We start from the raw sequence: 13,829 nt of genomic DNA, 5'->3' as shown, positions 1-13,829 counted from the left end.
CCTTGGTCACGGCTCAAAGGCAGCAGGCCATGCACATAGAGAAGCCTACTTCTACTTCTGTCCATGTCTAGAGAAACTTTCAGTGGACATCCTTCGATTGCAACAGCACGATATTCATCGTCTGACTCAACCAAGATCGTATTCGGTTTCGTCTTACCAAGCTGTACAGCTTACAAGAACGGTTGCGTATGTCAGCTGTTAGCTAGCCACATGCGAGATGTTACTTCTGTAGCCATCTTCCGACTTTCTGTGTGTTCATACTTGGGATCTAGGCTATATATATCGCAAGTAGGTCACTACGCCTGAATGCACCAGACCTGCACGAGTCTGTCTGTCTTCAGCCGGCTGTCATGAAATCAATGCACAGTATATGACATAGCTAAGATTAGGTAGTGCATGCATTGATTCTTCGCAGCGGACATCGTAGAAACAAGCGACAGCAAAGGAATTGGAGTCCAGCAGTCCAGTCCAGTCCAGCAGTCCAGTCCACTCGTCCAGTCCACTCGTCCAGTCCACTAGCCCAGTCCAGTAGCCGAGTCGAGCGTGGACTCCACATATTGCTGAGCTTTACTCTAGAACTCTTCTTGAGGTAACCGTAATGGCAGCACTACTATACAAACAACATATCACACTGTCTTTCGTGGTATTATTCATAACTAGTATACCTGGCCCGTCCTTCGTACGGGCAAGATACTGTAGTGTAAAGATAGGTCTGTGGACACGTCACGTGTATCTTTGTTGCGAGGTTCCCGATATTCTGAATGAATTCGAATCTTGTTCTTCGCACTTGTTTCGATAGAAATCGACACACTCCCCGTGTAGCGCTTGCTGCAGAAAACGTGTAGGTTGGATTCGGTGCAAATGCAATCAGAATTTGGAGAGAAACAGAAGTGCTAGAAGAGTAAGTTTCGTCGGCAAGAGATATTCGATCGCTCGAAGCTTTGCGAAGGACGACGATGCATACAGTGTACACAGGACTGGTATGGGCGTGTGTTTGAATGAACAGGAATGTGTAGCGTGTGCGTTGTCGAGAAATTTTACGCGGGGGTCGACCCCTGGAGAGGGGACCCGGTGCATAATTTCTTTAATTGTTTTACGCAAACCTTCCGCTGTGCGTGCCCAATGTGCGTGCCGATTTCGGTTGCGAACGGGCAAAAGACGTGGCCGCCAAACGTGAACACACACACACACACACACACACACACACACACACACACACACACACACACACACACACACACACACACACTCACAGACAATTTGAGCTTTATATATTAGATACACTCACAATTGAGTGCCCCCAGACTTGCAAGACCGACTACACTGCTAGTTCAGAGTCAGTTGCGTGATTTGACTTGATCTTGAAGACACAGATGGGCTACAACCTATACGTATACACACAACTGTTATGTCCAGGAATGCCTGTCTACACTGACGTTTACAAGACGAAAGCCTGGTTCACAATATTGACGCCGATGTCGATATTGTCGACGTCGACAATAGAAATGAATCCTATTCCAGCGTCGACGTCGGCGTCAACATCAAAGGATGCCGCCGACGTCGAGGCGGTTTCTTTGAAGTTTGACGCTCAACTGAGCGTTGGCGTCATATTGTGGACCAGGCTTATTCGTGTTTGCCTGAAGAAAGAATGCCTGCAGTTTCTTCTATATTGTAAGGCTTAAGTTCTAAAATGTTGATGAAACATTGCGGAGAATTTAGACGGCAGAACGCAAACCATAACGCTCCAACGGTAAGGCTCTGTGTAGGTCACACTCATAAACATTCGGGTGCGCACCCTGGAAAGGGGTATATACACATACGGGGCCACACTTAGTGATAACAGTAATAAGTAACACGTAGCTAACTGAAACATCTTGTTTGAGTGACTCAATATTGAGATAAGTACCAGCAATTCTCCACCTAAGAACACATGTGAAGGCACGTTTGTATATTATCTTAGTCTCTTTGTTGGTCAGACACAATGTCCTACTACTTCATCCAGCACTGGACAAACGCTGCTTTTGGTCAGAAAATGTCCGATGTCCGGCTGTTAGTTCCAGGCCTGCGCATATGCACGTCTGCATCACACCTCTCATCTCATGCATTTCAACCAGCAAGTAGTGAACTGACGGTACTCTAGCCATTCGTCCAAGTTTCTCATTGAAACTATGAGCTACAGCCAGTCTGTGTATCTAGATACTCCGTGCATATGATGCACAGTATACGGCACAGTATGGCTGTAATAAGATATCCACGTTTCTGACAATTTCATGGGTTGTGAGTGGGCGTGTCCCCAGTGTTATTGCATGGGCTTCCGACTTGGTCATATCTGAGTCGTCTCACACAATCCACATTTCAAATGTTACAGACCTGTCATCACTGACTGTGTTCAAATTGACAAGACAAATTTAAAAATAAAATAAAATAAATGATTAAAATTATTTATCACTAATAAAGATTATTACAAAGTTGAAGAGTTCACTTACCGTTGACTACACAAAATGTAACAAAATTTAAAAATTAAAAATACATATTTTAATCATAAAAATTATTGAAATTAATATTTTAATCACCAATAAAGGTTATTGCAAAGTTGAATAAATTCACTGACTGTGAAGGCGCTTGTCCGTGTACCTGAAATTAAACAGAGACATAGATTACAATCAGTAGAGAGCCTCTAGAGACAAAGCGAGCGCGTGAGCGTCTCAGCTGGGGAGAAGAAGTCGTCAAACCCACGCGGCGGCAGTCGGCAGTCTAGCACACTTGGAGATACTTGGAGTTCGCATCATCGAGCGCAAACCGTTGTAAATAGTCGTGTAAATGCGTCTCTTGCTTTTTCAGATGCGCTTGACAACGTCACGCACGCGCAGTAAGACCGTCGCAACGTGTGTGAAGTTCTCGGAGTCCGGTGCATATGCGCAACGGGTGTTATTAATTTTGAAAAAATACGAAAATGTGTATTTATTAAAAATCTTGCTACGGCATGTAAACTTGAATGGCGTGTTTGCTAAAGTTTATGGAACCTTAAAGTTGTCCTAATGGTAAAGACTGTGGTTGCTTGGTACTGCAGCCTGCTGTCGAGGGAAAACTGTTCAGACTGATCTTGCATCGTACCTTGCAGCCACAAGTTGACTCTACATTTTATTATATAAGTTAATTAATGGACATAAAATTTAATGATTCAACACTGTGACTACAACGAGCTAGACTTCCAGCTACGCAACGGATGTGATGGTCACAGCACATGTGTAGTCCATCACATTGAACCATGAATTGGGGCTATGTTTGCGTGTTTGCAGTCATGAGAATGGGTGAGCAAGACATTTTATCAATTAGTGAGACATCCAAGCATTTTCGTGGTTTGTGGTGTTTTTCCAGGCACCAGACAAGATTTGAGAGAGAGAGAGTCTGGGGACGAGGCTACCCTACAATGGCCTCTAGTTGAAGAAAAAATAGTTTGTGTACATGGCAATGCTCGTACATTTAGTGGCCTGTATATGACAAAGGGAAGCAAAATAAAGGCATAAATATGAATATGTAGCAACATGCCTGTCTATGTATAATATATATTTTAAGTCTACACATCATACACACGATGCTGTCTTGCTTTGATAATAAATATTTCATCAATAAATCCCTATTATTATTATGATGATAAAATATCATGCCCACAACTACAATCATGTGGCTAATGAGCAAGTCCAAGCTCCTCCTTGACTACACCATCAATTCGACTTGGCAACAGTCCACATATCTCCAACAGCAGATCATCAATCTTCTTCACATCACCAACTTGTTCAGTCTTCACTTGAATAATTGCAGACAATTTAGAATCTGCAGTCACTTTGTCATGACATAAGGAATTAACTTCGTCGTGACTGAAACCTAATTTCTGTCCAAATAAATACCATTGAGATGAACCGTGCTTCATGACAACTGCCACTACTGCAGTGGGATGGACAACAACTGTAGTGGTTGGCATTCTAGCAGCTGATGATGGTACAACCAGCAGGTCACCAAGACTTTCTACCATCAGCTCATCACCAACTACTTGTTTGACAGCAGCACATGCTCCTTCTTGATTTGCTTTTGCTTCATCGATCTCCTTCTGAGAGTAGGTAACGACTTGTTTTAGTTCTTTGTGTTCCTCCAAATGCTTTCTGCTCAGATATTCAGTCTGATATTTAGTGAACGGACTGTAGCTGTCTAACATATCTCTCCAAAGAGACATGACAGTGTCCAGCAGTGAAACACATTCTGCTTCTGTTTGCTTGCCTCCTCGACACACAAAGTCGACAGAACGAACAGGATCTATCATGGCCACCAAACACTCAATGAGATTATGAACTGTACTGCATTGTGATAAGATCAGTCCATCCCTCCACAGCCTTGCCTTTTGATCCAAAGTAATGCAAACTTTAGATTGAAACATACAGAATGTAGATGGACTGAAGATGGTCGTCTGACTTCTGCACACTTGACGTCGACCGACATACACTTTCTTACTCTCATCTTTCTTCCACATGACAGACAGATCCTTAGAAGGCAAGAGAGCTGGAAACATGTACGTGTCGTCTCTGCCTTCCACTTTGAAGCAGATACCAAGAGATGTGTTGATAGCGAGAACTTTATCTGTGTTGAGTTGAACAGCAATCTTGTGATCTCTCAAGTAATGATCGATTGCCGTTTTTGCTTCTTTTTTTGTTACCGTGCCATCATTTCCCTCTGACTTGACATGCCACTTGAAATCCTTGGAAGCAACAATAGGACCGATGGCATATTGATGTAGACAAGCAGGATTGAGAGCAGCCACATCACCAACAACAGCAATCTAAACACAAATCATAACATTAGACAAAATGGACAGATATTAAGCCCGTCACCCGGCGACACCTCCCCATCCCTAACAAGGCCTCTGTGTGCTACCATGACTCTCTGGGTAAGCACTGACAATCCACCTGGAGCTTGGCCAGAGCATCCTGGGCACCGGCTATGGCGGAGTTCTGCGACTACATGCCAAGGACCACATGTACTCGTCTGATGCAGAATATTATTATGCCAAGCCAGAGATCTTGTCCATCCCCAGTCGATGAACGAGTACTCATTTAAGCTCCTGAGTCAAGAGAGGCAATTGAGTGTAAGTTCCTTGCCCAAGGAAGTTATGCTATACCTCGCAATCACACACACACACACACACACACACACACACACACACACACACACACACGCACGCACACACACACACACACACACACACACACACACACACACAATCATGAACAAAATGGATATGCCCTTTGGAAAGTTCCGAAGATAGCACCCCTGCCTATTTCTAAGTAGGGATCCCGGCGCTACTCGGAGTTTTAGGCCGTGCTGACGAACCCAGTCAAAGACCAGGTACTCATTTATACTCCTAAGTCGAGAGAAGCAATTGGGTGTGAATTTCTTACCCAAGGAAATTACGTCTGTACTCGTACGCAAACCTACGACTTCAACGTCCCGAATGTTTCCATTCTCCAAATGCAACTCTCTAACCAACTAAGCTACAGATGACACACACACACACACACACACACACACACACACACACACACACACACACACACACACACACACACACACACACACACACACACACACACACACACACACACACTGAATGACTAAATAGCTGCTAGTCATCTCACCTCTCCTGAATGATCCAGAAAACCGACTACCTTTTCTACAACCTTCTTCTCTTGTCCTGGACATGCTTCTTGCTCAATCTTCTCCATGAGTGTTGCCTTCTCCATGAATGGATCTTCTTGTTTCTTACGAAGAGAGGGAAGCAACTTGGACACGACTGGCTGACAAAGACGAGGATACAGAGGAGCAGACTGTAACATAAATATCTGAATTAGCTAGCAAACAAGTCCAATAGAATTAGTTTTGATCACCTCCTCAAGTTGCAGCTTAACACCACGTAACAATTTCCTCAGTTGTTCCATTTCAGGAGATGAACTACTCCTGCAGTCGATAACCAAACATTCTTGAATGATGTTGATCATGCCTTTGAACAGCTCACGAATGCAGTCGAGCACACGCTGCAACAAACGCTGCGACTCATGCTGACCATCACGATCATAATCTCCTCGACTGGCCATTATCAACACTGTGGGTATAAACTCTCCATCCAAACTGGATCTGAGAAATGAGAGCCAGTACTGAACCTCATCTCGCAACTCGTCATAGCTGCACCATCGTTCCTCCTTTACTCTCCTCAAACTCACTAGCAAGATGAAGAACGAGTTGGATGCAGAGAAGAAGAGGCCATGGGTTTTGTGGAACTGCTTTTGACCTGCGTGGTCCCACAGTGAGACCAGACCCACTCCTGGAATATAGGCTATCATCACGTTGATACCAATCGTACGTTCCTCTTCACAATCAGGGTCGTCTGCTTGATTCTCGTTTGTAAAAATTCGTTTGTACCATCTTCGTTTGAGAGCCTTCATGAGTGTCGTCTTTCCAGCTCCTTCTGAACCGATGAAACACAACTTGATGATTTCTGGTCTCACTGTGCCCTCAGCAAACAGAACAGCATACTTCTGTTCATCCTGACAATACAACCCATCCATTCTACACATACCACCATATCTCACTACATAAACGTCTCACTATTGCTTTCTTCAGTCGTCTTCTCAGTTCACCATCAGCCAGTTGGTATGGTCTCTTACCATCCTAAACATGAAACACACATATCAGATGTAACAATTTATACCTAAAGTTTGTATACGATGATGAAGAACGCTGTCACAGCTACAGTAAACTCCACATTTAGCATCACAGTTGGCTTGGTCCAAAGTTCTTGGACAAACAGGTTGGCAAATAGCCATGGTAATCTAACCTACATAATATGTACTGATGCTCCGTTTACAAGAGCATGCATAGTGAGCCAAGCCAAATCGAGCCGTTCAAGCCCAGCATTTACACAACACAGTCCGTAAAAGTGAGCCAATAATTTTAATGAGCGTGTAGAAGCAAGCCAATGCGTGTCATTAACGTGCCTTAGTTACTTGAGATCGTCATAGCTCACGTTTGCAATGTACAGAGGCCAAGCTGCTCGTGTTTTCTCTCTATGGATTTACAACAGTCATATGGAGAAATGCATAGAACATATGCGAGACGTTGTACAATTCATACGAGACGAAAATCTATCGCCAGGCGACTGTTGCAGCAATGGAATTCAAGATATTTGTTTTGCACATCTTGGTCACTCCACAATCGGATAAGGCAAATAAGACAGAGTCTCCGTCTTGCTCCACGCCATTTTGTACCACATAAGCATGCACGGACCGTATTCCAGCACGCTATGTGTTTACACCTTGTACCTGACATGAGCCAGACCTGGATATACTAAAAAATATCTTTCCTTCTTCGACGTCGCCCGCAATAAACGACATATTCTGTGGGTACCGTCTGAGGTCAAGAACGGGCAGTTTAAATTCAGTGGAGATCTGACTCGCCATTCCTGAGATATTCACGTGTGAGTGGAGGTGGGTTGGGGGAGGAAATCGCATCGTCTTGTGTGTGTGCGTGTGTGTGTGTGTGTGTGTGTGTGGTGTGTGTGTGTGTGTGTGTGTGTGTGGTGTGTGTGCATGTGTGTGTGTGGTGTATGTTTGTGTGTGTGTGTGTGTGTGTGTGTGTGTGTGTGCGCGCGTGTGGTGTGTGCGTGTGTGGTGTGCGTGTGTGTGTGTGTGTGTGCACGTATGTGTGTGTGTGTGTGTGTGTGTGTGTGTGTGTGTGTGTGTGTGTGTGTGTGTGTGTGTGTGTGTGTGTGTGTGTGTGTTAAACTCCGAAAGTGCTAAAACTACTAACTCAATTGGCAGTCAAAAAAGTCCAGAAGACGACAACAAGTTCACTTCTACCTGTCGTTTTGGCATGCGTGAGCCAATTCGGCAGAGGTCTGAAATGGAGCAGTGGAGATACGGGTGGCTGCACATACAGACAGACAGGCAGACAAGCACACAGGTCTCCTTTAAATTATAGATGCACAAAAGTGTTCTTGCATCCTCATCAACCTCATATACCTCGCTGTACTGCATGCTGGTGTCCTGTGCTCAGATTGTAACCGTGCTGAGATTGTCCGCGTGCTGAGATTGTCCGCGTGCTGAAATTGCTTTGTGAGATATTCTCACTTCCACGGCTGTAATTCAAGAACTTTGCTTGAAATCATGCATCGATGTCACAAAATAAGAAATTTGAGTGCACACACCTACCACAAGCGCGCAAACAGTCGCTGAGCATGTGCAGACTGTGAAATACAATCTCAGCATGCTACATTGGTTTAGTTTGCAAACAAGGTCAACCTACTGGTACACCTCAGCTATACTGGAATGCACCAAAAGATGTAAGAATAATGTACTAGAAAGTTGATTTAAAATTACTGAAAATGGTGGTTCATCACAATTGGTATACAATGTAATATTTCAATAACACACATCTGTTACGTTAAAGTAAACATTAAATGTTCATAATATTGTTTACCTTATCTTTAGCATCTGCATCTGCCTTCATCTCCAACAGATAGTTGACTGTATCACGATGACCAAGTTGAGCAGCAAAGTGAAGTAAAGTGCGACCAGACTGCATGCACAACACAAAAACATCTTTCACACATAATCAACAGTATTGTGAAGACTCTCACCTCCTTCTCCACTGATTGACAAAACTTTTCTGCAATCTTCCTTGCAACATCCATTTCTTTATTCCTACATGCCCACTCCAGCAGCTTCCACACATCCTATTATCAACAATCAAAGAAAAAGAATCAATGTAGCAAATCAATTCCATAAAGACAATACAAACCAATACAATTACTCTCTAACTGTAAACAATTAACTGTTACTCACCTCAAGTACAAGATGTTCAACTGACTGCATTAATGAAAACAACTGACCAGCAATTGACATGTGACCATTTTTGAAGGCAAAATCAAAAGGCTTGACACCATACTATCACACAAAAAATAACAACTAGTCAGTAGAAATATCACTCACAACATGACTTCATTAACAAGCGTTCCTAAGTCTGTTTAACTCAAATGAAATCACTATGTAGATCTACACAAAACCTGCTGTGTCAAACGTCCATGTCAAGAATTTAGGAACAATATAAAGATGAGGAATGCTACCACAGCTCATAAAATATAAAATCACGTCTACCATTTACATCTCAAACACACACATCTACATTTGCTCTTCCTCAAACTGTTCAGTGTCTATCCTATTTACAAGTGACTACAACAGCAAACAACATCGTGTGACACTGGACACGTATCTGTACTCAAGTCTCACATTCAAATGTTTCTCTAGTATATCGTATTTCTGAGAATTTAGCTGCATGCCGGTTTAAGCTGGAGATTACCAGGGGGTATACCGGCATGCCAGAGAAAGAGAGGTCATTTGACCAACCTCCCTGTAAACTGGACCCATAGATCTATGCTGCATCCGTTATTAGATATTGATTGAACTAACATAAATAAACACTAAGACACATACTTTTCCATCTAGATGTAGTATATAGTCAACCCTATAATGTTTGCTTTTCTCTGTCTTCATCCTCCTCTTCTTCATTGTCTTCCTCTCTTCCTTATCTGTCAGCCCTGTGTGTTCTTCTGCTTGTTCAAACCTCATCCTGTACGCACAGACGAGACACTCCACATTTCCTGGCCACTTTCGTTGTGTTTACACCGAGCTCGTCATACTTGTGTAGTACCGCTAGCTTTTTCAATTGTGTATGATCTTCTGCTATGCACACTGTGAAGATCCATTCTAGATACCTTCTAGCTGTTCGACTTTTCTCTTTTCTAGCTGGACTTCGGAGGAAGCTGCATTCTCTAGACCAACGAATCGAATGACAGAGCGTCTGCAGTAGAATTACAACACATGTGTACTAGTAGTTGCTCCCTCGCCATTACCAGCACTCCCTCACGTTATACCAGCATGCCAGTATCGTTACCAAAGTCTGACAAGCAAGTTTCTGGTAATCTCCGCTTATACTGGCATGCAACTAAATGCGTGGAAATACGGTATTAACAACCAGATGTAACTTGCAATAAGTCACTGTTCTAACTAGAAAATTTGCTAGCTGCAATAATGTTACGTGGTTGATAAAATCCCATATCTGATGATGTCATACTTTATAGTAACGTCATAACATCTTGGTGTCTTTTAAACATGTAGTTAGGAAATGAGATTAAATTCTTGTAGTTATCAGATTGGTCTTGCAAGTACTGAACAACTCGGACAAGGTCAGGATGGGTTTATAAGTATTTTATGTAATAAATAAATAATGACTTGAATTTCTCTAGAACGCAGAGCAGATCTCCACTGAATCTGAAATGCCCATTTCACGACCTCGAACGGTACACACAGAGCTGTGTGTCATTTATTACCAGTGACGTGCATAGATACTGGGGTCTCTTCAGGGGAATGCCCTCATCCAAATGCCACCATCTCCTATACGAGATTACAAAACAGGAACACCACCAAGGTTTCAGACTGCCTGCTGCGCAATTGTAGGCACATCCCTCTTCCAGCATTGAAACAGGTAGAGCTGGAAGTGTCTTCCAGAAAAGATAGATAGAGAAAAATGAAATGCCTATTCCAGTCTTAACCACTTTCTATCAACGTCACAAAAGCCACATTCCTAGATTTACTGTAAATGTCCAAACAAAAGTACCTAGCCGAACAAGTGACCCCCTTTCCATTACTCAACAAAACATGCTTGTTGAAAACATCAAATTTTCAAATAGAAAATCTTATGTGAAAGAGCAGCTAGCCTCGAGACCACAAAATGTACATCCTTGTGTCACCCAAAAAGCAACGTGTAGATGTCATACTCACATATGCTTGTGTCACTGTGTACCCACTCACACGTCTATATCGAGACCACACATGATGCCTGACAATAATAGCACAATACATTCCCAGCCAACACAAGCTAGTGAGTTACATTGCATCTGTTCCTGACAACTGTGTGCTTTTACAATGCTCTTAAGAGTGGCTGCTTTTCTTGTTGAGTGTTGAAAATAGAAAAGATTTAGTGATACGTGCTTCAACTTTGTTGCTTCTAATTCATAGTCTTGACCAATACAATTATACAATAACTGCCTCTGCTGCAACGACAGCCCCACAGCAGTCTTACACAAAATGCACTTTACATTTTATTCACATTTCCATACATCTATTTTAAGACTTTACAACAATTTAAATCTCAATTGTTGGTCAATAGCACAATACCCAAGACAGCAAATAATATGCATATTTTGTAATACAAACAAATTGCTTTACCTCATTTCTAAGCAGACAAAACAGTTTAGTAAATACTTGATCAGTTTATCCAACTTAACATAATTGTTGCTACACCTACCTAACATTTGATATTTGATTGTCACTACACCTACCTTGTCTGAAGCATCAGCATCTGCCTTGTTGGCCAAGAGAAGCTCAACCACATCACGACTGCCCTCCTCAGCAGCACAGTGAAGTAAAGTTCGTCCCCACTGCATCAACAATACAATAAATGTCATAGAAATGATTCACAAATTCTATTTCTTACGTCATCCTTCCATGCTGCTCCCAGCCTTTCTATAATATTTCTTGCAATATCTACACTCTTGGATTTACATGCCCAATGCAACAAGCGAGGAAGACGCTACACACAACACATACATTCATTTCATTCTCTCAACACAACTGACTGTCACACACCTCAACTGTAACACCTTCAACTCTTTGAGTTGCCAACAACAAACGACCAGCTATTGACATGTGACCTCTTATCATAGCCCAATCAAATGCAGTCCTACCATCCTGACCATATACAATGCATATTAGCAATGTGTTGTCCAACAAGCAATCAATGCAATACAACTGCCAGCAGACTATCCATCACTACTCATAATACAACACCATGTCTGCTACTAAAACACTCATCTACATCTCCTGCTCCACCATACACACAATCAACACTTTCCAAAATCAAATATCATTCACAAGCACATTATTAAGCCACCATAATTGGGGTGAGACCCTTTCTATGTGTACTGTACTGTGTTGAGATAGCCTCGACACTAGGCCTCCCTTTGCTTTCGGTGGTCCGACCGCGCGAGGATAGCAACGGGACTGTATCACGTGATGTTCCTATGCTTTCGGAGAGAACATCAAGTGATACAGTCCCGTTGCTATCCTCGCACGGTCGGACCACCGAAAGCAAAGGGAGGTCTAGTGTCGAGGCTAGTGTTGAGATGTGTGTGTTGGCCAAGCAAATGGAAATGACGTTGATTTTGAGCCAATCACAAACATGATGGTTTGTGATGTCTCAATGCAAGTGTAAGTGTAATAGCTGTATGGCCATCCAGGTTAGTCTCGCTTAGCCAGAACCTCCCCTTTTCAACATCCAGATGGTGGGAGAGGGTCTGGTACAGTTCCTTTAATGTTGTCGTGTTGCCACTTCACCAATAAACGACGAATACTGAGGAAAGTTAAGAGATTGTTTATAGCAGTCGGTGACCTTGGCTAATTACTGATGGAAAGGCTTTGATATTCCAGAGCTGGTCAACTCAGCTTAGACAAAAACAAGCACAGTTTTATATATGACAATATGATAAAAAGGCATTATTTGTGTGTGTGTGTGTGTGTGTGTGTGTGTGTGTGTGTGTGTGTGTGTGTGTGTGTGTGTGTGTGTGTGTGTGTGTGTGGTCCTGTAGCTCAATTTGTTAGAGAGTGCATTTGGAGAATGAAAACATCCAGGACCTTGCAGGGTTGCAGGTTCAAGTCACAGTGATGGCAATCTATGGCATAATTTCCTTAATTAAGCAAGAAACTTACACACAATTGCTTCTCTTGACTCAGGAGTATAAATGAGTACCTGGTCATTGACTGGGGTGGACATGACTACTGTACAACACTGAGCAGCAGACGGGTACTTGTGAGACTCGATTTCCAGTCCCAAGCTCCAGGTGGATTGTAGCGCTAGCCCTAAGCCTCGACGAAGCGCATGAAAGCCCTGTCTCTTAAGGTCGACGTCGAATGACATGGAGGGATTGACATTTGTCCATTTTGTGTGTGTGTGTGTGTGTGTGTGTGTGTGTGTGTGTGTGTGTGTGTGTGTGTGTGTGTGTGTGCTAAAACTACTAACTCAATTGGCATAGAGACTCTGCACACAGTCCAAGTTTAACCTTTTAAGAAGAACAGTGTCAGTCCAATCATTTGTTAGCTGCATGGCTTTCATTGCCTCCTCTGTTGGCTTATTGCCATTTGAGTGTGTGCAGGCCGCTTCTTTCCATCAAAGCATCACAATGATTGCCTAAGATGACAGTTTGCAGCAAATAGGAAAATACAAATGTATGCAGTGCATGATTGTATGAAAGGAAATGAAAATGCAACCTTTTCAAGGACATTACCTTAATATGGAAATTTAGTAACTTGCTTACAAACTAGATACTTACTCATCTTTCCTGGATGGAAAACAGGCTGCTCAGCTAGAAGAACAGTCTAATCAGCTGTTGGCTGCATGTGTTTCATCGAGCCCCTTTTCGAGGTTATGGTCAAGTAAGCAAACACACTACACCTTTATATACATACATCTGTATTACATGGACAATGCTGAAGGACTCTGCTAGTTTACGATATTAATACATTCATTTTAAAACATAACTTCTCATACTCACACATCACCACATCAAACTGCATCACATACACTCACATCATTCTTCTGTCCAGCATCAGCATTTGATGATAAAAAGAAGTCGACCATTTCATCATCACCATAACTTGCTACCATCATTA

The 13,829-nt window shown here is 42.6% G+C and overlaps 1 protein-coding gene across 1 annotated transcript; it reads right to left on the bottom strand.

Annotated features, from left to right (window-relative positions):
• Positions 1-3,469: 3,469 nt before the first annotated feature.
• On the bottom strand, positions 3,470-13,824 carry LOC134195014 (death-associated protein kinase 1-like). Its single transcript, XM_062664013.1, has 11 exons — positions 13,747-13,824; positions 11,751-11,852; positions 11,599-11,694; positions 11,444-11,542; positions 8,889-8,990; positions 8,684-8,779; positions 8,524-8,622; positions 6,655-6,717; positions 5,937-6,593; positions 5,688-5,876; positions 3,470-4,831 (listed from the first exon to the last, which is right to left on the bottom strand). Exons 1-11 carry the CDS (start codon positions 13,822-13,824, stop codon positions 3,689-3,691), a joined length of 2,724 nt encoding a protein of 907 aa, XP_062519997.1. The 3' UTR covers positions 3,470-3,688.
• Positions 13,825-13,829: the final 5 nt, after the last annotated feature.

This window comes from Corticium candelabrum, chromosome 1 (assembly GCF_963422355.1).
Source record: "Corticium candelabrum chromosome 1, ooCorCand1.1, whole genome shotgun sequence".
Taxonomy (NCBI): Eukaryota; Metazoa; Porifera; class Homoscleromorpha; order Homosclerophorida; family Plakinidae; genus Corticium; species Corticium candelabrum.
Note: the sequence above shows the minus strand (reverse complement) of the source record. Positions and strands in the feature narration are given on the sequence as shown.